Source organism: Oryx dammah, unplaced genomic scaffold (genome assembly GCF_014754425.2).
Source record: "Oryx dammah isolate SB20612 unplaced genomic scaffold, SCBI_Odam_1.1 HiC_scaffold_25, whole genome shotgun sequence".
NCBI lineage: Eukaryota > Metazoa > Chordata > Mammalia > Artiodactyla > Bovidae > Oryx > Oryx dammah.
In genome coordinates this window covers 26,605,524-26,632,803 of record NW_024070209.1, presented here as the reverse complement: position 1 = coordinate 26,632,803, position 27,280 = coordinate 26,605,524, and the positions used below count along the sequence as shown (strand labels likewise).

The 27,280-nt window shown below is 41.8% G+C and overlaps 1 protein-coding gene across 1 annotated transcript in view; it reads right to left on the bottom strand.

Moving 5' to 3' along the window:
- Window positions 1-210: 210 nt before the first annotated feature.
- CAMKMT (calmodulin-lysine N-methyltransferase) overlaps window positions 211-27,280 on the bottom strand; it is a 426,241-nt gene continuing 399,171 nt past the window's right edge. Inside the window, exons 8-11 of the mRNA XM_040224729.1 lie at window positions 26,552-26,626; window positions 19,275-19,338; window positions 6,784-6,915; window positions 211-814 (exon numbers count right to left, since the gene is read on the bottom strand). Of these exons, the coding sequence (XP_040080663.1) occupies window positions 737-814; window positions 6,784-6,915; window positions 19,275-19,338; window positions 26,552-26,626 (349 nt within the window). The 3' untranslated portion in view covers window positions 211-736. The remainder of the gene's footprint in view (window positions 815-6,783; window positions 6,916-19,274; window positions 19,339-26,551; window positions 26,627-27,280) is intronic.

Genomic DNA, 27,280 nt, shown 5'->3' with positions numbered 1-27,280 from the left:
AGAGGAGGAGCAGAGGGCTGGCCATGCTATTGTGTCCAGAGGACAAACGGTCAGTCTATGAGGCTTTGGGCTGATGTAGTCATTTCTTATACATCTATAGGGAAAAAAAACATCCTGTTTAAAAGGAAAAAGAGAATGGGTGAGAGAGACAGCCATTAAAAAATGGGGGCGGGGGAGGAGAGAAAGATGGCAGATTTAATACAATTAATCTGAGGGTGATCTGAAAGATTTGTTTTATTTATTTATTTATTTTAACCAGGAAAGAATCATCATGTTTGCTGGTTTGGCAGATGAAAAACGACCATCACTAAAAATACAACAAAGACCAGGATATTTTCTAAAGGGGGGTGGGGTGGGGTGGGGTGGGATATGAATCACCAACAGAAATTCTCAATCTGAGAGGGAAAAATATTTGGGTGGCTTACAAGTCCCATTCACATCTCACATAGGCTGCTTATACATATTTAAAGACATAGGTTTGGTGCAGAAAGAGCATCAAGCAGATGGAAAAAAGATGAGTCTAGGATGGGTGGAGAGTCATATGGGTGAGGACAGGTGGACCCCATAACCCACACATGGAATGTCTCAGAGGTGGTGGGGGCCCAAGTCCTGGGGGTTTAAAAATCTCAGGGAGCCAACAGCTTGCTGCATATTATACCCATTACAGATTTCTGTTTTTGTGAAAGTACTGCCTGTGCACTTGATGTTTTCTTCATCTTTAGAGCTGTTTAAGCTTCTATCCATCTTTGGTTAAAATAAGCAGAAGCGGGAAATGAAGATTTTCTTCATAGACATCCTGGTTTTCCTTTTTCAACTGAAAACAATAATAGAGGAAAAAAAAGGTAAAGAGACTTAGAACAGGAATTTTCACTAGTCAATTGTGATGTTGAGTAAAAGGAAGACTTCTTATCTAAAAACATTGTTCTGGAAAAATAAACCACAAAAAAAGCAACTCAAAGTGGTCCTCAAAGGCAGTGACAAGACAATACTATGGGTTGTTAGAAATTATTATTATTATTATTATTATTGTTTTGGTAGGGGTAGGGTTTTTTGTTTTCGTTTTTGTTTTTTTAATAAATAGCCAGGCTGCCTTTGTAACCTCTATGGACTCTGAGACACTTCAGCACAGGGACAGCTGGGGACTCACTCATCCTCACCAGATCAGCCATTTGGCCTAGAAGTTTCTGCTCCTGCCTACCCTCTGCCCCCTGCCAGTGCCCCCAGAATCAGACTGGCAGGCAATTCAGATCATTTGGAGCCTGTGGCACACCTGGGCACAAGGGACAGGCTGGTGGGGCTGAAGGCATTTCAAAGGCTTTTCAGCTGCTTCCTAGGGCTTTTAATATTAATGATAAGTAATTCAAAAATTGTTGTCTCCAAGGAGGAAAACATATTCCAACAATTAGAGCAGCAAGCTTTGAATACTACTCAGGTAAAGTTCTGAGGGGCTTCCCTTGATAGATTTAAAAGTCCAATCAGAGTTCTCAAAAGTACATTTTCCCTCATTCAGGTAGAATAATTTTGAGTCATATTCATATTTATTCTAGCAAATAATACTTGCTGTTTATAAAGACAAAATTGTTATTTTTGAAGCTGGTGTTCTGTAGCTAACTGTGAATTTATTTTTGAATTTATAAGGATCGGAAATAAGTATTTCTTTTCATTTCACATGGAACCAATTCCTTTATTGTTTCAAATCAGACAAACATCCCACCTTGCCCTCTCCTGAATCTAAATGAATGGCTCCAGCATGACCCTTTCCTGCATTCACAGGTCTGGGACACATTAACTGGAATCTTTCTAAAGGGCACATTTCATCTAAATCATATTTCCAAACTGTGACGTGCCTCACTATCAAGGACAACAGAAATGATCCTGTTTCTCTTTTTTCACTGGGGAACATAAAGTCAGCCTCGTCTCTACTTTCTAGTTCATTTGCCCAAGAACTGATGATGGTACAATTGCTGAAGTCACTTCATTCTGTTTTCTTTGATGGCATTTGCTCTTCTTACAGATAGTTGTCTATTTAGAGAGATCCTCACGGATTTTTGTTGCCACCAAAGTCACGATAGTGTTAATACTAAACATACATCACTCTTTAATTTTAAAAAATGTCCCCAAAATGGCTTTCCAAACTTCCCAAAACAAACCCACTATAACCGGGACCTACCAACCGTAAATACCTTTGTTGCCAGTTGCCCTAGTGATAGAAGGAGCTCACTGAAATATTTTACAGAGGGAAGAGGGGGCCAAGCTAGCTAAATTCTTCCTCTGGGATTGGGGATAAGGGAAAGTTGATTACTCAGCGTGAGTCAGCTGACCTACTCACTCACAATGCACTAATATACAGAGACTCAAATGAGCTCTTTATAAAGTCCCTGAGGTAATATGTGGGATAAATAATTCTTTGGTAAATATGGGTTAGAAATCACTTTTAACTTGGATTCTATGCTGACCTCTGGAGGCCAAAGCAGGGGCTTCCTTGCTAGAAGGGGCCAGGGGCCAGCCCTGTGTGGACTGTGAGCCTTCACATGACGACAGGAAAGAGCTGAAAACCCTCAAAGGCAGCCCTACACCCCAGATCATTTCTGAATCTAGTCTGTTACGTGAGTGCACTTGAACACACACAAAGCTGTTAGGAAATACTGGTTTCGATGGGGGAACGTTACATGGTTTAAGAATAATTCCATGTACTCAGGCTGTACGTCTTTGCCCAAATGAATAATTATAATTTTAAGAAATAAAACACCTTGGAAAAAAAATGAACAAAAAGCAAATTGTGAATAAAACAAATTTTCAATTTCATAGGTTAAAACAGGGTCTCTGAGGACTGAACTAAATTATATAGTTGCTATTAGTGACATTATGCTTTACTTCATAATTGGATGTAACACGTTCAGCCTCACCATGGCGCGAACAGCAGCAGCGGGAGTGAAGTTCAGACTGTTTACCCTTTACAGTATCCACAATTATCAACAGCACACCACACAGATTATAAGCACCAGCCACTTGTAAAGTGGCATTTTGAATAGATAAGCAGAAGTGCAATATGGCCGTGCTTTTAACACAATGTACTGACTTCACAGCCGAGCTCAAGCCTATTTTCCTGGCTAAACACAAAAATACGGAAAATAAACACACGGGCCGGTTTTGCTAAAGTTTGAAAAAAAAAAAAAGGAAAAGAAAACCATGACATGCAGAATTATATTTCAAAGGATATTTGCATAATGGAGAATATTTTTATCAACTTATTTCAAGCCAGCTGTAATCTCTAAGTCAAGTCTCTAGCTTGCTAAACAATTGGCTGTCTCAACATCCTAAACGTTTTGAGCCCCACCACGGGGGCAATGCATTTGATCCCTAGCCTGGAGGAGATGAAGAGGTGAGGTGGGAGAGGGAAGTGTATTGTTTTTCTCCCTAATGCCTGGACGAACAGAGAGGCAATATTTTAAAAACACGCTACACCTTCGGCTGCCTGGCTCCTGAGTATGGTGACTGCACGGTGTGGGCACAATTTAACAAAAGCACTGGCAGAAAGTGTAGAATTGCACCGTTTTGATTACAGGCTTGCTTTTTAACGGAAATAAAATTTCACAGTTAACAATGAGAGGTGAAAAGTTTAAGAGGCAAAGCTGTTCCTCCTGATCATGACTGTTAATCAGCTTCATGGGTGGTTGCCTAAATCTGTAGATTCTTTTTTTTTTTTTTTTAAACCTTGCACTACTGCCAAGATTGTAACTAATTTTTTCCCCTGTTGTAAGAGGAGGGGTGAAAAACTCGGCATAGAAGGCAGCTGTGTATGAGTGACGTGAGGCACTAATGCAGAGGGCAAAATTAAAATTCATGAATCTCTTCACAACCATTTGTGTAACAAGATTAAGACGGGACAGCGGAAAAGAGCGGCATTATCAGGCGTCTTACAGTCCTCCAGCTGGTTACGCTCTATTCCAACACAGTAGGGCTAAGAGGATAACACGCAGCCTGAAGGAAAACGCTGCTCCTCCGTTTGGGAGTAGGCTCGTCCCCGGGACCATGGGGGTTTGGCCAGGGATGGAGAGGAAGAAAGCTGATTGCCGCTCAAGATGGAAAACTTTTAAGCCCCGGCTATTAGCACGTGGCAAACAAAAGCGGCTGGGGTGGAGGATCGCGGCGGCCGCGCCGGCCCCTACGCATCCCCGGAGCCCCGCGCGCGCGCGAGGCGGGCAGGGGCCGGAGGAGACCGGGGTGCTGCCTTCGGCCTCCGTTCCTGCGCCCCGTTGATGAGCACAAGGGCTCGGCAAGGAGCAGGGACGTTCCCCACTCTCTGCAGCCGGGTCCGCGGCTCTGTATCCGGCCTCTGGACGAGATCCTCTCCGGGCACCTTCCTTTTGGAAAGCGAGCGGGAGTTGGGTCCTTGGAGGCCTCTCTCCGTCCAGTCAGCACACGGTTAAACCCGCTGCTGGAGCTAAAAAGAGGGGCATTTTACGCTTCTGGTACAGAAGGGATAAGAGGCATTCTTTGGCTAGACGCAGGGGGACTGCAAGCCAGCTGAAATTGCTCTCATCATGAAAAATATACATCATGGACGCACGTTTATACCATCTAGGTACAGCGCCCCAAGCCTGTAGAGTACTCCCCTAGGGTTCTGCTTCCTGAGAGCCAAATGCAGCTCTCACCTGTCACAAGAACCAAAAGAGGAGGGCAACTATTGCTTAGTCCAGTGTCAGCAAGGTAGGGAACTGAACCTTGAAGCAATTATGATGAGATAAACACTAAGGCCACTTATTCATGGAAATGTATTTTTGTGGGACCAATCAATCAGACCATGATTATTTACAGGGTCCTGGGGGGTACTTTGGCCACCTGATGCAAAAAGCTGACTCATTAGAAAAGACCCGGATGCTGGGAAAGATTGAAGGAGGGAGGAGAAGGGGTCGGCGGAGGATGAGATGGTTGGATGGCATCACTGAGTCAACGCACATGAGTTTGAGTGAGCTCCGGTAGTTGGTGATGGACAGGGAAGCCTGACGTGCTGCAGTCCATGGGGTCGCAAAGAGTCGGACAGGACTGAGTGACTGAACTGAACTGGGGGTGCACAGTATAAATCTAAGAGGCATGTTTTATTGTTCTTTAGTTGCTAAGTTGAGTCTGACTCTTTGTGACCCTGTGGATAAACAGGCCATGCTTAGCAGGCTACTAACATTGGAAATAAAAAGAGGAGGTTGCTGCCCACTAGGTGCTGACAATCTAAAGCTCTAGACAAAGGAGAGGTGGCCACCGAGGACCTGGATGCCTGGCATGTTCTAACACAACTTCAGATTTTGCAGAGAAGTGACAGAGTGTTAGGTATAATGAAATTTTCTGCTGGTGGAGAAACCTGGGGCATTTGCTCTCCTGAGCTATGACTGAGAAACTAACAGCATTTGTCCTTTGGTTAAGGAGGAAAGTGAATGACAGGATGTGAAGCAGCTGTCAGCTGGGCCCTGTAGCTCTAGCCTCACCCTGGAGAGAAGGCCATTTTTATCCCTTTGGGTAGAAGAGCCCAGGGGGCCAGGAGAGACACTTCCTGGACCAGGTAAAAGCCTTCAAAGCCATTCCTTTTGTTCTGGAGAGGAGTTGAAAAAAGGAGAATGTCATTCTAGAGGTAGGTAAGATTTGCATAACATGTCACTTAGTTTTTATTTTCTGATTGTAAGCAGAGGGCCTGATTCCACCAGTGACAGGAAATGATTTAACCCTTTCAGTTCACAAATGAACTCCACCCCTCCCCCCCTCCCCCACCACCCAGGAGCTTAAATGGAGCCCTGGAGACCCAAAGAAATGAACCCATTTCCAGAAAGTGAAGATTTCCTTTCTACTGATTAGAAGATCAGATTCACTTTGCATATAATTTTTCAAAAGTCAGCACACTTCTACATTATATCATAGTCCTGGGTAATAAAGAATGCTATACACATTTTCCCGGGAGAAAAATAAGGTCAGGCCTTTACTTTTCTGCGGTCATGACTTGCAAAATTGACAAGTCAAAGTCTGTTGCGAAGGTCAGACTAGCTCAGAGAAGGGAGATTTCTGTAAGGTACAAAATTACAGAAGAAATCCATGTTTTACGAGTAACTGTGATATGTATTAGCAAATGTGAGATTCCTAAAAAGTTTTCAGTGGAACGCTGGCCTCTCAGTGTCCTATATTGCTCTATACCTATAAATAATAAAAAAAGGCTGATAACATTGCTTTATGTAAGCAAGCTTAGAAATCACTCTCAGATAAGTGCTTTTGACCTAAATCTTGTAGCGCCTCGATCTGACATATAACCCCACAACTGTGAAATTCTGTGAGATTTAACAGTCTCAAACTGCCAACTGACCCAGCCATAAAGCAAGTGGAGATAAAGATTTACAGTCTAACATGATACAATTAGACATTCACCTTCTATTTATTTCAGTTGCAGCTAAGCATTTAACCTACTTAAAAGCTGAAGGTTTTTTCATTAAAATATAAATGCTTGTTTATCATTCATTCTCTGCCACCTCCCCTGCATCCTACAAATCAGTCTATTATGAATGAAGAGATTAGTTAGTTTCAGAGAAAGGAGTAAACAGGAATGGTTTCTGTAAAATCCTTCTAGACATGCAAAGATAAAAGATGGCTTTGCCACACAAAATAACCAGATACAAATAGCTGTTCAGAAGCAGCACACCTAAGGAGTCCTTTAATCAAATATTTAGGTTACCTGCCAAAAAGACCATGATCTCTTCAAAATGCAATGCGGATTAAAGTGTTATCTAACACAAGCAGAAAACTAACCTTGGAGTGGAAGTTTGAAATGTGTTCATCATAATTTTCATGTCTTTGGACAGAGAAACCAGCTTTTTCAGCTAGATTGCAAAACTGGTTTAAAGTATTCCCTCGGCGTGGGGCAAATACCATTGCTTTCCCCTAGAACATTAAAAAGGAAATTCACACATTTTAAAACTGGAAGGCAACCAAACGTAACAGACATTGGTCAAAGCATTTAGTGTACAGCTCTCAGGTAGAAAACTCAGTTGTCTTGAGATATCCACAAAAGATGGGCAGACACAGTGAGACTAATTTCCAGGATAGATATACATCAAATAAGAGAAAAATGTCATATTTAAATGTCCAGTGCTATGTTTTATCATCTTCAAACAATGCATGTAATAAATAATATGGGACTCAACATTAGTTTTTTGTACAATACATACCTCTCTTGGGTCCAGTGGTTTACATCATCAACTAGATTTTAGAATAACAGGTCCAGGGCAGTGCTACCCACCTTGCAACTCCTTAGCACCTGCCAACACATCTGCAACTCAGCTCCAGAGCATGTGGCCACAGATGCCTGTAAATGTTAGTTTATTGTGCCCTGGAAATTCAGTACCGAGAAATCCTCCACAGAGACGAGTAACCACAATCCACTTCAGTTCTGCCACCAGCCTTTTCCGTGACCATACTGCCAGAGACAGAACTACAGGGTCTTGCCTTCCAGCTCTCCTGGATCCCTCATAAGGGTTATCATTATGGCAAAGCAGTTCCTCACAATTATTCAAGTGGTTACTTTTCAAAGGAAGTGGTACAATGAGGGCAAGCAAGCTTTTCTAAGTAAACTGCATAACCCTATATGATTGTTGTAGAGGGGAGCATGGGAAGACTTGATCAAAATATATACCAGATTTCAAAAGAGCCTCTGACCTGAAACTCCACAATGAACACTTACTAACTACTGGCTGCACGTGAATTTTTCTTCACCCTTTGAGATGTGCACAGAATGACTAAACTTCAGAATCTTCTTTTTCCTTTTATTTGTTTAAAAGATGACTGTATGCCTCTGTTAACTTCAAGATTGTACGTTGCCTCTCTGAAATACCACTTCGGGTTTTGAGAGAATTATGAAATATATCCCAGTTTCTTTTGAAAGTTGGTTTATCATTCATACCTGCCAACTGTCTATTGAGCATCAGGGACATGGCAGACACTGGGACTGGTGCTCTACGTGCATCCTCTCCTTTAGTCTTCAAATGACCCATCAAGATAGGGATTTTCAGCTCCCCTCTATAGGATGCTCAGAAAGGTTAGCTCATTGTCCAAGACGACACATCAGTAAGTGACTAGGAACTGACCTGACTCCCAATGCCAACGCTCTTTCCACGATACAACACTCCCTTCTTATTAGTCACAGTGATGGCAATAATAATACAAGTGGCCACTTTGTTAGGTGCTTCACAAGCCTTCCCTCTAATCCCCTCAACAATTTTCTCAACAACCTTGTGCAGTAGACATTACATTTTACAGATGATTAAACATGCTGTAAAGGGTTTGAAGAATATAAGGAGGAAATGTGTGGTAGAAAGGGGTTTGGACTTAAAAAGGGATCTCTACCATTAGACAGCAGTGTCACCTCAGGAAAATCAGGAAAAAAAGTCATAGAACTATTGAACTAGGAGACACCTTGGAGATGACATGAGTCCAGTCTCCTCATTTTTCAGATAAGAAACTCAAGTTATCCTAGCTGACTCACTGAGTTTTCACATCCATTAAATGGGAAGAATAAAACCTCCCTTGCCTCCCCCCACCCCCAGCAAGTTGTGAGGATCAAATGAGGCAATGAGTGTGAAAATAATTTCAGAAACAAGTTTATATAGATGTAAGAAAGACTAGGAGCATCTACATATATAGATCTCTAAAGATTCTACCAACTTGCTCTCCTTCTCTCTTCCCCTCATTTAGCTTCAAGAAAATGCACTGATCCACTGTCCTGGACATCAAGTGTGTTTTCATACTGTGTTTACAGAGACATGTATACACTCAGGCACATAATTATAGCAGTACCAATCATGCCACCACACTTAAGGTTCTGTCAGCTTTTCCAATATTAATTGCTATTTTCAGGCGGTTTTCAAACTTAGCAGCAAAAATTCATTTTGATGTGAAACTAGATATAATACATGGTCTCAGCAGGGGAGCAAAAGTCTCCATGGGGTGGGGGGAAAGAAGGAGCACTAGTAGGTCATTTTAGTCCTTTCTAAGAGCTGATTGTCATTCTGGATTTTTGAATAATGGAAGTGGTTTTATTTTAAAGTCACCTGCAAAAATTGTCTTACCATTATAACCAAAGAGTTGGGTTTTGACAGCTGTTATCTAAATTATATATCATAATGTTTAAGACTAAGGGGTTGTGGTTGGGTTGATGTTTGCATTCACAAAACACACCTCTGCCCTCACCCCAGCCCTCTGCTGGCTGGGGTGAGCTCTAAGGGGATTGCAACTGAGCTTGTGTCTCAGTCTGCCTGTCCTTCCGTACCCACTGCAGCTAAAACAGCCACCCTCCCCAGGCCCTCTCGCTGCTCTAGTTGTATCCTTGGCCCTCATCATCACTGACACACATCACATCCTTATTTGTTATTGCCTTTCTTCTCTGGCTAGAATGTATACTCCAGGAAAATGGGATCTTCTAATGTTTTATTCACTACATTTTCTCAGTGCCTAGCATAGAAGAGACGATCAATATTTGTTGAAAGAATAAACTAAATCCAGACGTTGAATAATCTGAAAAATACAAGTCTCTGGGAATTCGAAGGCCACATTCTAACGTTCATTCTTTAGAAAAGATTTTCTCCAAGAAGCTTTTACAGAGTCAGTGGCTCTAATGGGATTTCAGAGGGCAGCTTTCTGTGCACAATACTGTCCGCACAAGAAAGAGAAAGAGCAAGCAGTAGTTTTAATCTCTAATTACTCAGTTATGAGTTTCAAAATGTTTTCTTTTTCATTTCGTTGAATGCAGACACCTTTGAGATGTGGATTAATATTTAGGAGGGACAATAGGACACCATCCATTCATTCAATGGCATCCACTGTTTGCCCTACTGAGTGCCAGCCTCTCCCCAATAATGAATGGTTTCAGAAGCCCGCCCTCCACCATATCCCCAGTGCAGCAGGACACTTTGTTACAGTCAGTGGAATATGCCTCACAATTTAGGCTCCAAAAATCAAACCAAGAAAAAGAACATAGATTTCAAATTAGCCCATTACTTTAGAAAAATTATTTTCAATTTACCAAAGCACAACTTTCTAAGCATTCACAGTCACAGAATCATTTTAAACTCTGATTGAACGCTCAATTGAATGTAAAATTTAGACTGATGAACAGAAATTTGAGAGAATTCATTTTATCCCTGGAGAGGAGTTCCACAAAACAACAATGATCTTGTTTACACTGAAAGCTCAGTTCAGTCGCTCAGTCGTGTCCGACTCTTTGCGACCCCATGAATCGCAGCATGCCAGGCCTCCCTGTCCATCACCAACTCCCGGAGTTCACTCAGACTCACGTCCATCGAGTCCGTGATGCCATCCAGCCATCTCATCCTCTGTCGCCCCTTCTCCTCCTGCCCCCAATCCCTCCCAGCATCAGAGTCTTTTCCAGTGAGTCAACTCTTCGCATGAGGTGGCCAAAGTACTGGAGTTTCAGCTTTAGCATCATTCCTTCCAAAGAAATCCCAGGGCTGATCTCGTTCAGAATGGACTGGTTGGATCTCCTTGCAGTCCAAGGGACTCTCAAGAGTCTTCTCCAACACCGCAGTTCCAAAGCATCAGTTCTTCGGCACTCAGCTTTCTTCACAGTCCAACTCTCACATCCATACATGACCACAGGAAAAATCATAGCCTTGACCAGACGGACCTTAGTCGGCAAAGTAATGTCTCTGCTTTTGAATATGCTGTCTAGGTTGGTCATAACTTTCCTTCCAAGGGGTAAGCGTCTTTTAATTTCATGGCTGCAATCACCATCTGCAGTAATTTTGGAGCCCCCCAAAATAAAGTCTGACACTGTTTCCACTGTTTCTCCATCTATTTCCCATGGAGTGATGGGACCAGATGCCATGATCTTTGTTTTCTGAATGTTGAGCTTTAAGCCAACTTTTTCACTCTCCTCTTTCACTTTCAACAAGAGGCTTTTTAGTTCTTCTTCACCTTCTGCCATAAGGGTGGTGTCATCTGCATATCTGAGGTGACTGATATTTCTCCCGGCAATCTTGATTCCAGCTTGTGCTTCTTCCAGCCCAGCGTTTCTCATGATGTACTCTGCATAGAAGTTAAATAAGCAGGGTGACAATACACTGAAGCTCAGTTGTTATTCTGCGAGACCAATCTATATTCATAGAGTAAAGGATGGGCACTTCTGGAAAACATGTCTTCTTCAGACTTATTTTGCAAGGAACAGGCTATGCTTTTCCATTTCCAGGCAATCCACTATTAACTATCGATTGCATGTGTAGGCTTATGTTTATTTTCTAGCCATGTCTTCATCTGGTTTCTGAGATGCTGCCTTCGCCTGCTTCCTCCCCTACATTTCTCTCGGTCAGTCAGTCCCCGACCCTGGCTTCTTTCTATCACCCGCCCTTTCATTGTCAGTAGCCCCCAGGACTCTGTCTCCTTTTTCTTTATGTTTTCTACAGCTCCAGGCAATTGTCCTGAAGTCCACAACTTCAACTATCACTTACCCATTAAAAACTCCCGAGCACATAACTGCAGCACTCACCACTGTCCAGTTCACAGACCTGAATTCTCAGCTGCCTACTAGAGCCCTCCTTGGGGATCTTCTGAAAGTATCTTTAACCCATTCTGTCTAAAGTGGAATTCAATAGACGTTGGCCTAAACCTCTACCCTTCCCAGGGCGCTATTCATCCATCTCTCTCTTTCTTTCTCTCTCTCACACACACAGCTGAGTACCTATTAAGTACCAAATACTTCCATACCCTTCACCTTCAAAATGAAACTGGAAATCAGGAAATCGTGATGTTGCCTTTTAAAACTGTTGTATCTTATTTTATCCCCAAGGAGCACTCCAGGAATGTTTGCTGAATGAACCTCTCAGTGAACACCTATCCAGTTCCCTCTTCTCCACCTTTAGGTCTTCACTGGCTCCTAACTGTACAGTTTTAGGTAGAAGTTGGTTCATGGTGGACCCATGAAGAGCCTTGCTGCTTCAAGCTCTTTCTTATTTCGAAACCAGCTTTTATGCTGGCCAGAGTGATCTTTCTTGGACCCACATCCGACTATATCACTGCTCAAAAACTTTTGATGGCTATTATCCATAAAGTCTAGTCTCTCCAACATCATGTTCTCAGCCTTTCTTAAAGTGGTACCCAAACTAACTCATCTCCCGCCCCTCCCCTAGTATAACAGACACTCCTAAACTCCAACCAGAGCAAACTCCTGCAAACTCAACATGCTCTTTCGTACTCCCCACCTGTGAGTTCTGTTCTTTCCATCAGGGATGCTACTTTCTAGTCCCCTTCTACTGAGGCTAAGAATGGCCTTCTTACTGTTCAACCGAAGTCAATATTCCTGCCTCTAAGGAACTCTTCCTCAGGCAATCAGTTATTCTTTGTGCTGCATTCCACCTAGACTATTGCATTGCAATTCCTAGGAGTTGTGCATTAATCTTCCCTGCTATACAGTGAGATTCTTTATAGTGCTGGTTATTCTTATTCATACCCCACAGTCCCAGCACAGTGCTAGGCAGAGAGCAGTTGCTCAACAACGGTTTGTTGACTCAAGACAGAGTTCAGTCCTTTAAGGATCTCACATTCTATGGAAGGTGTCAATTAGAAAGATTCACACAACAAACAAAAAACAGCACCAGGCTCTATATGATCGAGTGCTGGGCTGTTATAAGCCATTTTGCACTGTCCACTGTAGTTCCAGCTATGTGCCTGAGGTCTCCATGACCACATTCTAAATTCCTCAGGGACAGAGACTCAGCACTGGACATGCTCGATAAACACCTGGGTGGACTTCCAAAAAGAACTAAGGGATAGGCCCCTGAATTCAGGGTCTTAAAAATCGTCTGGGGATTCTTTGCTCCGACAACCGGAAGAGCCAGGTTTGGCTGAACACAGCTTCTCATCAAAGACAGGGGAAGCTTTGTTGGGCCTCTGACCCAGCAAACAGACAGCAACCCAAAGCTCTTACAGCACCATCTCAGTTCATGCCATTGAACCCACACTCACAAGGCATTTCCCTGAGATAAGCAAAAACAGAGGTTTATACAGATGGTTGCAGAGATGCTAGATTAAAGAAAAAAAAAGATGGTAAAATATGTCAGTAGAAAGAAACTGCTTAGGACTTCCCTGGTGGTCCAATGGTTAAGGCTCTGTGCTCCCAATGTAGAGGGCCCAGGTTCAGTCCCTGGTCAGGGAACTAGATCCTGTATGCCCCAGCTTAAAGATCCCATATGTCGTAACTAAGACCCAGAACAGGAAAAAAAAAAAAAAAAGAAACTGCTTTTCTAAAATGAGAGTTCATGATTTACTTCAGGTAAATGAAGTCAGTCGTGTAGTCAGGACTCTAGGAATTTGGCAGTTACTTAGGGCCAGCTTCTGAAGAAGGTTAAATGAGTTTTGGAGACTATTTTTGAATTCTTGATAATGGTGAGCAGTGATGATAAGCTGGAGATCTGTCCACACTGCATCCCCATCCATCTCCTCATGGTCCTGAGTAAATTCACACTGTCCAACTGGCTTGGCTTCCCTCCCTGCCCTCAAAGCCATTTCACAGGAATATCAGTAGGTGTCACTTGTTTGTTGTCACTTCTGGACCAAAGTTCAACTTGTAGGCTGCTGTGGCTGTATTTTAAATTACATCTGGGTCCTGTGATATCAGACATGGCTGATGGTCTTTAAGGAACACAATAATAGGGGCTCAGCTATGACTCATCAGCGACAAGAAGCCTCTCACCAGAGGGAAAGAGGCAGGGGAGGAAAGATACTTGTTGCTTCTTAGAATGAGTAACATTTGCTGATTCCCTGGTGGCTGAGATACTAAAGAATCCACCTATTATGCAGGAGACCTGGGTTTGATCCCTGGGTTGAGAAGATCCCCTGGAGAAGGGAATGGCAGGTCACTCCAGTACTCTTGCCTGGAGAATTCCATGGACAGAGGAGTCCATGGAGTTGCAAAGAATCGGACATGACTGATCGTCTAACACTGTCATTTCTTTTTAAAATCTTTTCTTGTCATCTTTTAAGTCTGCTGGAGAGTTCCTGTAGCATTCTGGCAGGGGTCAGATGTTTTTACAGGTTCTCTCAACCAGTAAACAGAAGAAAGTTTCCATCTGGAGCAAGCAATGATCATTTCTTGCTGATATTTGGGGCTTCCTATAATGACTTTCCAGGCATAGGTGCCTGTGTGCCCAAGGATCCAGGCTTAGCTCTGTGATTTGACACTGCTCCTGGGTCAAGCCAGGAACCCATTCTGGTGGCTAAGCTCTCTCTGGGGGCCTGTACCCCCTCATTTATGACCCCCATTATAAAAACTGAAAAGCAGGGAAACTCCTCCCCTCCACCTACTTTCTTTGCTTCTGATCCTCTGACTCCAGACAGCAGATTTGCCTTAGCTAGAAATCAAGGAATCACACTCCCTAATAATGGGAGAATCCATTTCTTCACATAGGTTGACACTTGAATCTCCATGTTACAATGATTTCATCCTGGCTGTCTAGTAGGAATTTCTCTCCCCTCACTTGATGGGGGTGCCTGTAGTAAAAAGTGTCATCTTCATCCAGGCAGACAATCCTCCGGACCTTCTGCAGAGCCTGCAGCAGGCAAGTAGGACATGGGTGCAGGGAGATGCAGCAGGCCTAGTTATGTGTAGACACCATCCAAGTCCAAGTTCAAGAAAAAAAAAAAATTTCCCGTTCTGCCAAGCATTTCTCTGAGGACAGTTTTTGAAAACAGCCCTCTGTATTCTATACGCATCATGGCTGGGAAGTCCCTCTAGTTCTTCAAGGCAACAAGACTGAACACATACTCATTCAGAGTCAGTTATGTGCTAAAGCTTCCAATGCATTGACTTGTTTCCTCCTCATTTTACAGATGAGAAACTGAGGCTCTGAGAGATGAATCTAGTAAGTGGCTCAATAGTAAGAACAACTTGGGTTTTGTACACAGACATTTCTGGGTCTACCTATTGATACTTTACCCTTGGAAACTGGAGCCCACCTATGAATTCAAAGTGTTTGGCCAAAGTGCAGCTTTGGCTGAGCACCCTGAGGACTTGTTTCATCTCCACTGAGTCTGCTGAGCCCTTGAATTACTAAGAGCTCAGGACCCACCAGTGGAGCTGCCCAATTTGTTTCTCTGTGGGCCTCTTACAGTACCTTCAGCCTCTGGGCCACAAAACCATGGAGGAGTGGACTAGGCTCAAGAAACCATTAAAAGCAGCTCTAATTGTCATGGGATAAAGCCTTTAATGTTATCTTTGTCTTGGACTGTGATGTCCACGACATACACACTCAGCGAGGGGCGGGGGGGACATCCTTTGGAAATAGTACAGTAGCCCTGAGAGGCAAGGAGAAGAACAGTTTTTCTCCAGGTGCCCCCATGTTCTCGGCACCCTTCCAGCCCCCTGGCATGGGAGACAGAGCTGCTGGGGTTCCCTGCTGAGTCCTTGTAGCCCTTTCTGGGTCCATCTGGATAGAGTTCCCAGGAGTGCAAAGGGCCTGCCATCCCAGACCTCTCAGTGGAGTGAGATTCCTGGGTGGGAACTTCAGTATGTCCATGTACCGTCCATGACTGGTGGACTCCTTATGGTGGACTCCTGACCTCTTAGTCTGGAAACTTGTCAGTCCAAGCACCGCTGCAGGACAGGAGGGGCCTAAGTGAGGGCCCCTCCTCTCATTTCTTATGCTGCATTTTGATGTGGGCCCCTTTGTTTTTGTTTTTAGATGTTTAAGAATATTTATTTGTTTACTTATTTTTTGGGCTGTGCTGGGTCTTTGTTGCTGCGTGGGTTTTTCTCTAGTTGCAGAGATTGGGGGCTGCTCTCCAGTTGCAATGCACTAGTTTCTCATTGTGGTGGCTTCTCCTGTTGCAGAGCATGGGTTCTAGAGTGCCCAGGCTTCAGTACCTGCAGCTCCCGGGCTCTAGAGTACAGGCTCAATAGTTGCGGCATGTGGACTTAGTTTCTCTGTGGCTTAGTATCTTAGTCTCTTAGTTTCTTAGTATCTTCATGGGCCAGGGATCAAACCCATGTCTCCTGCACTGGCAAGCGGATTCTTTACCACTGAGCTACTCGGGAAGCCCATGATGCAGGCCCCTTTGATTCAGCTTCCCCAGCTCTACACGGAGCATAAGTAAGCACCGTCCACTCTAGGGCTGGGTCTAATCCTCCCAGTTAAGGGTGAGCATCCGCTTCAGCAGGAGTACTGCTGTCCTCTGAGGAGGCTGCTGCGTGGAGCCATACTTCAGACAAGGAGGAGCATCATTCAGAGTTTAATAGAGGGTACAGGAGAGCTACTAGATGCTCCAGTTCAAGCTCCATTTAGGTCTATTCATAGCTTGGCCGGTTTTCTATTGTTAATCATGTGAATGATTTATAATAGATCCTATGTAAACGTATGAATCCTATGTAAACTATGTAATTCCTTCTTCTGCACAGCTTCCCTGGTGGCTCAGATGGGAAAGCGTCTGCCTGCAATGCAGGAGACCTGGGTTCGATCCCTGGGTCAGGAAGATTCTCTGGAAAAGGAAATGGCAACCCACTCCAGTACTCTTGCTTGGAAAATTCCATGGATGGAGAAGCCTGGTAGGCTACAGTCCATGGGGTTGCAAACAATTGGACACAACTGAGCGACTTCACTTTCACTTTCTACGTAAACCAGGCAAATCTGCTACAAAATGGAGTTCAGTTCAGTTCAGTTCAGTCGCTCAGTCGTGTCCGACTCTTTGTGACCCCATGAACCACAGAACACCAGGCCTCCCTGTCCATCACCAACTCCCGGAGTCCACCCAAACTCATGTCCATTGAGTTGGTGATGCCATCTAACCATCTCATCCTCTGTCCTCTCCTTCTCCTCCTGCCCTCAATCTTTCCCAACATCAGGATCTTTTCAAATGAGTCAGCTCTTCACATTAGGTGGCCAAAATATTGGGGTTTCAGCGTCAACATCAGTCCTTCCAATGAACACCCAGGACTGATTTCCTTTAGGATGGACTGGTTGAATCTCCCTGCAGTCCAAGGGACTCTCAAGAGTCTTCTCAAACACCACAGTTCAAAAGCATCAATTCCCTGGTGGCTCAGAGGTTAAAGCATCTTCCTGGAACTGGGTTCGATCCCTGGGTCAGGAAGATCCCCTGGAGAAGGAAATGGCAACCCACTCCAGTACTCTTGCCTGGAGAATCCCATGGATGGAGGAGCCTAGTGGGCTACAGTCCACGGAGTTGTAGAGTCGAACACGACCGAGCGACCTCACTTTCACTTTTAGCTTTCTTTATAGTCCAATTCTCACATCCATACAAGACTACTGGAAAAACCATAGCCTTGATTAGACAGCCTTTGTTGACAAAGTAATCTCTTCTTTTTAATATGCTGTCTAGGTTGGTCATAACTTTCCTTCCAAGGAGTAAGCGTCTTTTAATTTCATGGCTGCAGTCACCATCTGCAGTGATTTTGGAGCCCAGAAAAATAGAGTCAGCCACTGTTTCCCCATCTATTTGCCATGAAGTGATGGGACCAGATGCCATGATCTTCATTTTCTGAATGTTGAGCTTTAAGCCAATTTTTTCACTCTCCTCTTTCACTTTCATCAAGAGGCTCTTTAGTTCTTCTTCACTTTCTGCCATAAGGGTGGTGTCATCTGCATATCTGAGGTGATTGATATTTCTCCTGGCAATCTTGATTCCAGCTTGTGCTTCTTCCAGCCCAGCGTTTCCCATGATGTACTCTGCATAGAAGTTAAATAAGCAGGGTGACAATATACAGCCTTGACGCACTCCTTTTCCTATCTGGAACCAGCAAAATGGATTATTTGTCACAAATAGGCTCTGAAGGAGGTGTTGGTGATGAGTGAAGTACTGTGCACTGTGAGATCCAGGAGTCTTTGAAAGCATTGTGTTTTTGCATGGTAGATATTCCCAGAAGCCTTATATCCAAGAATCTTGGTGTCCTTTCTGAAAATCCTGATCTTGCAAATGCTCATGAGAATCACACAAGGCTAAAGGGGAGATGAAGAGGCCCCCAATTCCTTCTTCTGCCCTCAACTTGGGCTGCTCACTCAACCACGACAGCTGTCATCAACGGCTTGGAGTGTGTCCCTTCCTTGCCTCTAGAGCTGCTCCCCACCTCACAGGGGGAATTGAGAAGCCAATTTAATTTAATTGATTACCACTTACAAAGCTGTGGTTACTCCTCTGAGAGGCCTAGTTAAAGTTTCTGAGCTATATAGAGATAACAAAATAAAAAGCACAGTGTAGGGCAAAGGATGATTATCAAATTGCTCTGGGAATCTTCAATGTAGAAAAGATATAAGAGAAAGATTGAAAGGTATTAGCAGATAAGTCTCACTGAGGTCAGAAGACTAGAGCAAACCTTCTTTTTTAAAAGAAAAGACAAAACTTTAGAAAATACTTCACACATACACACACACACACACACTATAGTCTTTTCTCAGATAAATGTTGAGTTTCTGTCTTAGGCTACATTAACACTGTTAACCTATTCTAAATTCCTATGGCACAGCAAGAGTCTTACATACTTATAAGATTTTTTTTTAATGTATGAGCTTTAAACTTGTTTTCTTTCTTTAAATGGATGTATATTAACTCTCCGTTTAGGCTGCAGGACCTCCTAGCTTAGTATAACAGCCCAGCAAAATAAGAGTGGATACAAACTCTGTAATTTACTCACAGGCATAAATGGATATATAAATGTAAAAATGTGCACAATATTTTATGCCATGCTTGGCTTCATTGTGACCTAATGTTTATAATATGTAAATAATGGTTTCCTTTTAAAGCAAAGAACTTTTAATAGATAGATTCATCTGAAGTCCCTTTCTTTAATAGAAACAGAAATAAAAAGAAAAAAATATTCTTTTGCAATAAATAAATACCCAATGACACAGGTTACCACTGAAGGGATTTAAAATGACAGAAGTCAACAGAAAACTTTCAATATCATACTCTATTTTAATATGAAGATATTGTTATCAAAGGAAAAGACTCAAGAAATTCTTTGATAAAAATAATCTCACACTATCTTTGAAGCGGTTTCATTTATTTTACTACCCACTGTGTTCCTTATCAGAAGGCCAAGGGTAAGAAGTTCCCTAGTTATGATTAGGAAAAAATCTGATAGATCAGAAGACTCAATTGAAGTTGGACATAATAAGTATTAAAGTATTACATGACATTAATCCTGCCATTCCATTACTCTTTCCATCTTTGTGCACAGACTAATTATTCTGAAGCCAGTGTTCAGGAGAAAATAGAAACATACTTACCCTGGGCTGGAGTAATCTCTTTATTGCATCAACAAGGCTGGCTCTGTACTGGTCCAGAAACAGACTGACATTGAGAAGAGAGCAGAATCCAGATTAAACTGGGTTTTCAAGTCTAATGATATTAGTGGAGATCAAGGCTAATTACACATGTTTACTCAACACTAAAAGACAGAAATTGTTTCCTTCCATTCAAGTATCTCACTAGAATACAAATAATACAAAAGATGCTATGGCAGGGTTATCCAATCAAAGCCAAGTCATCAACACGTGATGGGCCACAGTTCACACACGACTGGACCATGTGCTAGTGTGCAATGGGTAGTTTTCTAAGCTGCTGTTTGAGGCAGTCATCTGGTGGAGATGAAGCTCTCCCAACACTTGTCTCTGCAAACATGGGTCCTCTGCCCACAGGAGGTGCTGTGAGGCCATCCTTCAAAATCAAACCACCGGCCCTATTATACACTGACCACAGAAAAGACCTCAGGTAGGGATGGTTTTTAGTGACTAGTAACAGCACCAGTCCCTAAAGGTTAGTTCCAACCAGTGAGTTAGGAATAAACAAAGACCAGGATTAGGCAATGTGTCCCAAAGACCATGGCAACTCTGGATTCAATATTTGTCGATAACTTGCTATATACTAGGAGCTGCTTCAGGCCATGGAGATAAGCTGTGAATAAAACAAAATTCCCATTCTCAAGGAGCTTCCAGTCTGTATTCATTTCTGTATCACTATCTCTGGCCCAGCGTACACACAGAGAAGGTGCTCAGTGAATAGTTCACTTACTCCCTTACTGGCAGGCCTGGGGGTATGGCTCAGTGGTTGAGAACAGGCTTAGCATGCATGAGATCCTGGGTACAATCCCCAGTACCTCCATCTTCGTATTTTGGTTTTCTGTGGTGGCTCAGACAGTATAGAATCCGCCTGCAATGCGGGAGACCTGGGTTCAATCCCTGGTTTGGGAAGATCCCCTGGAGAAGGGAATGGCAAGCCACTCCAGTATCCTTGCCTGGAGAATTCCATGGACAGAGGAGCCTGGCAGGCTACAGTCCATGGGGTTGCAAAGAGTCAGACATGACTGAGAGACTATCACTTACACTTTTCACTTTACTAGCAGATCAACACAGTCTTTGAAATGGAGGGGCTTATGTAGGGTGAGTTTCAATGCCTCTAAAACTGGTTGTTCATACTCCTTCACTGGTCTTGCTACAGAGGAATCAGCATTTAGGCCGAATGTTTCACCAGACCAGGTTCTCTCCTAATTCTCTCACTTAAGATGAGTGGGGAGAGCGGCTTATGAAATATTTCCAAGAAGACAGAACTTGGGATTCACCATGACATGCTTAGTGGAAGTTTCTTCTATAAAATGCTGTTTTGAGCAATGGAAAAAGAATCCTCTTAAGGTAAACTAGAAATCATCTCTAGAATACAAACCTATGTATCAGTCAGGATAACCTGATTATTATATGGGAAAATTCTTACTGTTCCAGAAAACTATGCATTTAAATCTTAGAGCACAAAATGTGTCTAATTTGAATGCTACAGAAGTTTGTCTTTTAGTCATATTAATTAGTGGTTAATGACCAGTAAGGGCCAGAAAGAAAGGAATCGAATTGTATTTAAGTGTTTTGAAATGTTCTCTTCAGGACTTTATACCTTATTCTTTAGTGAGGTAATACTGTCTTGCTGTTGTTGTTTAGTCACTAAGCTGTGTCTGACTCTTTTGCAACTCCATGGACTGTAGCCCACCAGGCTCCTCTGTCCATGAGATTTCCTAGTTAAGAATACTGGAGTGGGTTGCCATTTCCTTCTCCAGGGGATTTTCCTGACCCAGGGATTGAACCCATGTCTCCTGCTTGGCAGGTATATTCTTTACCACTGAGCCCAGGGAAGCAACAACAATACTACCTTAAATGTGAATAATTAAGCATTCTATTTAAATACCTCTATCAGTTACTTGAGCCCCCAGGAGGCCTGGCTAGTGGGGATACATAGCACTAAGCAAGACCGCTCCCAGTTTATACACGTGCCTCCTAAGAGTTGGTAAGACTGCTGGAGATAAGTAATTAACAACTTAAAAGCTGAGCTGAAAACATAACCTTATATGGGGAAGGGGAGATAAATTAGGAGTTTGGGATTAATATATACATATTACTATATATAACGTAGGTGAACAACAAGGACTTAATGTGTCGCACAGGGAATTATACTCTATATCTTGTAATAACCTATGAAAGAGGGAAAGTGTTAGCTGCTCAGTAGTGTCTGACTCTTTGCGAGCCCCATGAAGACAGCCCGCCAGGCTCCTCTGTCCACAGAATTCTCCAGGCAAGAATACCGGAGTGGGTAGCCATTCCCTTCTCCAGGGGATCTTCCTGACTCAGGGATTGAACACAGGTCTCCTGCATTGCAGGCAGATTCTTTACCATCTTAGTCACCAGAGAGGGCTGTAATAAACTATAATGGAAAAGAATCTGAAAAAAGAATGCACATATATACACATGCTGCCTCGTTGCTTCAGTCATGTTGGACTCTGTGTGCCCCTATGGACTGTAGCCTGCCAGATACCTGAATCACTTTGCTGTGTACTTGAAACTAAGAAAACATTGTAAATTAACTATACTGCAATAAAAAAACATAGCCTTATAAAATACTATTTCTATTTACTATTGGCAGTGGTGAAAAAGATATTAACATCACAGCTCACTAGAAAACGCAGCTTAACACACAGCACACGTTCAAAACACAGGTATTTGAAAGCTGGTTCTGTCTACTCCATCACCCCAAGTCAGGCTTCCCAAAAGTAATTCTTATAGTTCTCTAACAGGTCTTTATTCTAAGCAAGCTCAGCTTTCTAGTTAGCTCTGGTGCAGAATTTGTAACACTTTGTAGGATACATCCTATGAGCAATTTCAATGTGCTTTAGTGGGAGTGATATATAATCTCCTGAAAATTCGCCCCTTAAATAAGTCCTAATGGGCTCAGAGAACAGCAGTAGCTTAAGTGGATCTATTAAAAAAAGGTTGAGTGGGTCAGTGATTGGGATGGAGATACTCTCCCTTCAGTTACTGATCAAAATACATTGACAATCAGTCTAGTTTGGCCATTAAACACATACACACACACACACCCCTCTATATAATTCACTTGTGGAATCAACGCTTGCTTTGTTCCATTGATCTGAATCATAGATTATGAGACAAAGGGAAGGTGCCAGGCCATTTTCATTGCCTCCCTTAGAATCAGTCAGGGTTTTCTACATAGCCCAGAGCAGCTTCATCTCCTGGCCTAGGGAAATTAATTAGTACAGAGAACAAGGAGACATTTCTGTCAGCATTCTCAGAGAAGAAGACCTCTGTGTAATTTTCAAGGTGAAATGTGCTCCAATTCACTGTTTTAGATTTAACTTTCAGCAGACCGAATAGCCTCTCTCAGTCTTTAGCAACTGACTGCGGGGGCAGCCATATTTTAATCTCGTGTGGCGCCACCCCTTAGGTGCCAGATCTCTGACAATCTGTCCATCTTCTCCAGGACTGAGTTTCCTCAGTTGTGAGGTGAGAGGGCTAAAAATATTTTCAGGCGGAAAGGTCTATGAGTTGTGATTTAGAACTATGTATGATCAGAGCATCTGGAAGAAAACAAAGAAATCCTAGGGCCTATTTTGAGAAAAACAATTTTTCTTCACAAAACCCAAACTTGTCATCATTTAAAGTAAAAAGGATAGAACATAGAAACAATCCACTGTATACAGCTGGTGTGAAAATGCTGAGAGAGCAAGTGAGGTGATGAACCTTCTGGCATTTCTTCCCAAAGTCTCAGGCTGCAGGCAGGCAGATGTGGTTCACCATCCTACAGACCGAGCTCCATGCGTCCAGCTAAGGGTGGCATTTTAGACTTGCTCTGCAAGCCTTTAGAGAATCCACATGTATGGACCTTTTTTTTTTCTTCAAATTTACAGAATCATTTTTATTTTTGCAGAGCTACAATAAACTGGAAAGCCATCAAACACTGAGTGAAATTGTTCATTGGATAAAAAAAACATCTTGCTACCAAACTCTCAGATCATTGTGATTGAATAGAAGTCTGGAAAGGCAGGTTTAAAATTAACAATCACTTGCTATTCTAAACTCAGCAAGGACAGGGGTGGACTGCATTCCAGCAGAAAGGAACTTATATTAAATTCAACATTAAACAAGTCAACCAAGGAACTTAATAGGAGGGTTTTTTTCCCCTATACCTGCGGTTAAATATTCTAAAATTTTGATGTTTGTCAACAGCATCCTTTTGTGGGTATGGCCGTTACCTTGATTTTTTTTCTTTCTGTTTATTTCAAAGTTGACATTTTACAAGTTACTTAGGAACTGTTGAACCATGAAACTATATTTCATTGTCAAAAATGCTGAATGGTGAAATAATGACTAGCGTTCAGTGTGCCTCTTTATTTTATAATCTAGTTGAGCTACTAAATTTAGATGTGAACTAAGAGACTGTCTCTTCTGGGAAATAAGTTATTCCCCCCATTGCCTACAGGTTTATTAATGTTTGAATGTAAATATATGAATATATGAATGATTTAAGAACATAAACATATCACCACTCGTAATCATGTGCATTTTACTTGAACCACAATGTGGGTTTGGAATAGGTTTGTGAATAGAGCTTGTTTTCATGTAAATGGGATCAAGCGGTACCACTGGTTAGCTATTCAGGGAATCAGACAATGCCACCCTTGCTGGAAATGCTTCAGTAAGAATTTAATCCATGTACCTAATATTTGAACTCCAACTCTTGCTTCATATTCCTGTAGCCTAATCCAGATCTCATTGACTGACAATGACTCGAGGATGGTGTGAGACTTAACGTCATCTATTTATGTGTGGCACCTATTTCTGGCACCGACTATTTCAGGTTTCATCTTAGAGGTAGTGACTAAAGAGAGCTTTCTTTTCCTCCTGTGACATTCTTCAAAAAAAAAAAGCAGTCTGGTCTGCCTGCCTGCCTGTCCCTAGAAGCAGCATCTGTGTAATAACTCTGACAGAGAAACATCAACCCTACAAGACATAAAGAACTCCTGGAGTCCTGGGCTTCCCTGCTATAGGCACAACATGTATATTATGAACATCACTGTACTTTTTAAGTTTCTAAACAGCATACCCATCTCTGTGAGTATGAAGACAGACCACTTCCAAAGCATTTCTCTTGGAAATAATATCAGCATCGCAGTGAGAGCAGCTTAATGTTTCACATTTACAAATGGGAAATTATAAACAGCCTGACATTCCAGCACCGACGACACCAGGAGGGAAAAAAAACAATTCATGCATAGAAAAAAACCATTTATAAAATGAAACTTGGTGTATTTGGTTCATCTGAATACATAAATTCTCAATAGTTACTAGCTGTGTGTATATGTATATGGTATGTGTGTGTATGTATGTACGTATTACATCATATTATTATGTTATGTATTTGGAATGAAAGCCTTAACTGAATATGCATTATGTATGTTGGTTGTACAGGATCCTGTTGTTGGCTAGGGGAAAAAAGACTATTTTTCAAACATGTTGTGTGGCTATTTTTAACCTGAGAACATTAATCAGAAAAGAGCTTGAATCTTACTTCCTCTGCTTGTCTCTCTGGTACAAATGGGATGACATGGTGTGAGTGTCATAACACAAGGTATGATAAAGCCAGGCTGTTTTGATATTTGTGCAAAGGACACATTTAACTTGAAATCTCTTGGCTAGACCTGACTTTCCCCACATAATCAGAGCCCATCAGTGGGCGACCCTCGTCTAAATCTCCAAGAAGATCCTGCCCTCCTTCCCTCTCTCCGCTGCTCTCTGATCTGACTTTCATACTTAATCTGATCTAATCCTGCCAGCATTATCTTCATCTGTGCAATGAAACCTGGAGGATCCTTTCTCATATTTGGTGAGGAAAGGCATTTACTAAATTACTTGCTCAAATCATATGGTGAGGTTTTAGCTCCTTATTTTTGATTAGATGAGGGCTGTAGTATTGAGACACAATATCAATGATTAGTCAGAAATCTGTCTCTCCCTTTTTCTGGAAAAAGGTTTTCTGAAATTGGGTGCAGAGGGACTAAAATGGCCATGAAAAACTCAACTAAGAATGGAAGAAAATATTTAATTTTCACTGAGAATTGTTTTTCTGGAGAAAACAGAAAACAAATCTAATTTCAGGGACTTAGGCAGAAAGTTTACCCACTAAAAATCTTATTAAATAATAATAATTTTAAATAAAAACATCCTGGAGATTACATTCCATTCATTCAACTCTCACATAAGGAAAATCTTCTCTAGGTTATGGATCTTGTGTTTGGGTTTATCAATAGAAGAGAACTCCTTTAGAATTAGAACTTGTGTTTTCAAATTCATAGTGTCATTTTAAAAATCTTTAGAAAACTACAAATAAGATCTTACTCTTAACAGGAAATATTGTGAATTGTCATGTTTCTCATATGATGAAATAATTATTCAACACAGGCAGAAAATACATAAGATTAGTTGAAATCATTATTAAGGTTTGATACATATTTATCCTGTAACTTAGGGATGAGACTTTCATTAACAATAAGTAGATTGGGCTAAAAGGGAAGACAAAATATCTCATGTAAATTATTTTTAAAAGGCAAGCATCTGACAGAGATTTTACTATTATTATTTGCATAACAATAAAATGAAATTTTATAATTCTTGTTTTAAGTATAATTAAATATCATAATTGAAGACATTGGAAATACTAGATAGCAAATATACATTTTAAGAAAAGCTATTTCCCTAAAGATATTCCACAGATATGTTTATATGCTAGAGTGTATATGTGTGCATACACACACACATCTATATATTCCCTTATATCAATAGTCAGATCTCTCCTAAGAAGTAAGCTAATTGAGCTGTTTGTGTTGATAAACTCCTTTTTCTCCAGACTATTCCTCCCTGAGCCATAATTATTTGCAATTTGCCTAAGTCGTCCATTTACTGATACGTCAAGCATGAAACAGAGGCAATTCCAGAAAATGGAAATGCTTCTCAAAATCAATCTTTGGGAAATAATGTGGTAGAAGTTACTGTGTGATAGAAGACTACCTTATAACTGTCACATGGAGATGAATATTAATTTGTGGAGGTTAAGGCGGCTTTGTGCCTCATTTGTTGACTCCGCTTCACCGTCAGCAGAGCAGCACAGCCCAATTACTCCAGCAAAGCTATTTGTTATTCTAACAGGAGTTTTATGATTTTTATGTACTTACCAGTCAGCACACATAACAATGTCAAAATGTCCTTCCAGTTGAGAGACATCTGTCTCATTATCCCATCGTAAAACGCTTGAGAAGAAAAAGATTTTAAAAATTATACTTAGGGTTTTTTTTTAAACTTTTGATTTTGAGCTATTAACATTATTTTTGTGGCACTTGAAATTATTTAAAAAGTATATACAAATTATTTCAAAAGGCATAATAAAAAACAAAAACTAGGGATGTAACTGTCTGTTCCATATTTTATTTAGTCTTCAAATCTAGGAGAGGAAGAATTCTCTATTCAAATACAATAGTTAGGTTTTTGCTAGTTCTTATAGGCTTGTGTAGACATACTAGGGAAAAATACCATATCTTGACCGACATCATTAGAATGAGTCCAGACTCTTAACATCAATGAAAGTACATAATGAAATCAAAGTGCTCCCCATCTACTGGAATACAAACTTATACAAAATAAATGATTTACATGGTTAAACATCCTCCTTGCAAGGCACAGGACACAGACTCGATCCCTGGTCCAGGAAGATCCCACAAGCTGTGGGGCAACTAAGCCCATGTACCACAACTACTGACGCTCGCAAGCCTAGAGCCCGTGGTTTGCATCAAGAGAAGCCACTGAAATGGAGAAGCCTGGGAACTGCAACTAAGGTAGCCCTGCTTGCTGCAACCAGAGGAAGCCCACACAAAAGCAAAGACCTCGCACAGCCAAAATAAGTAAGT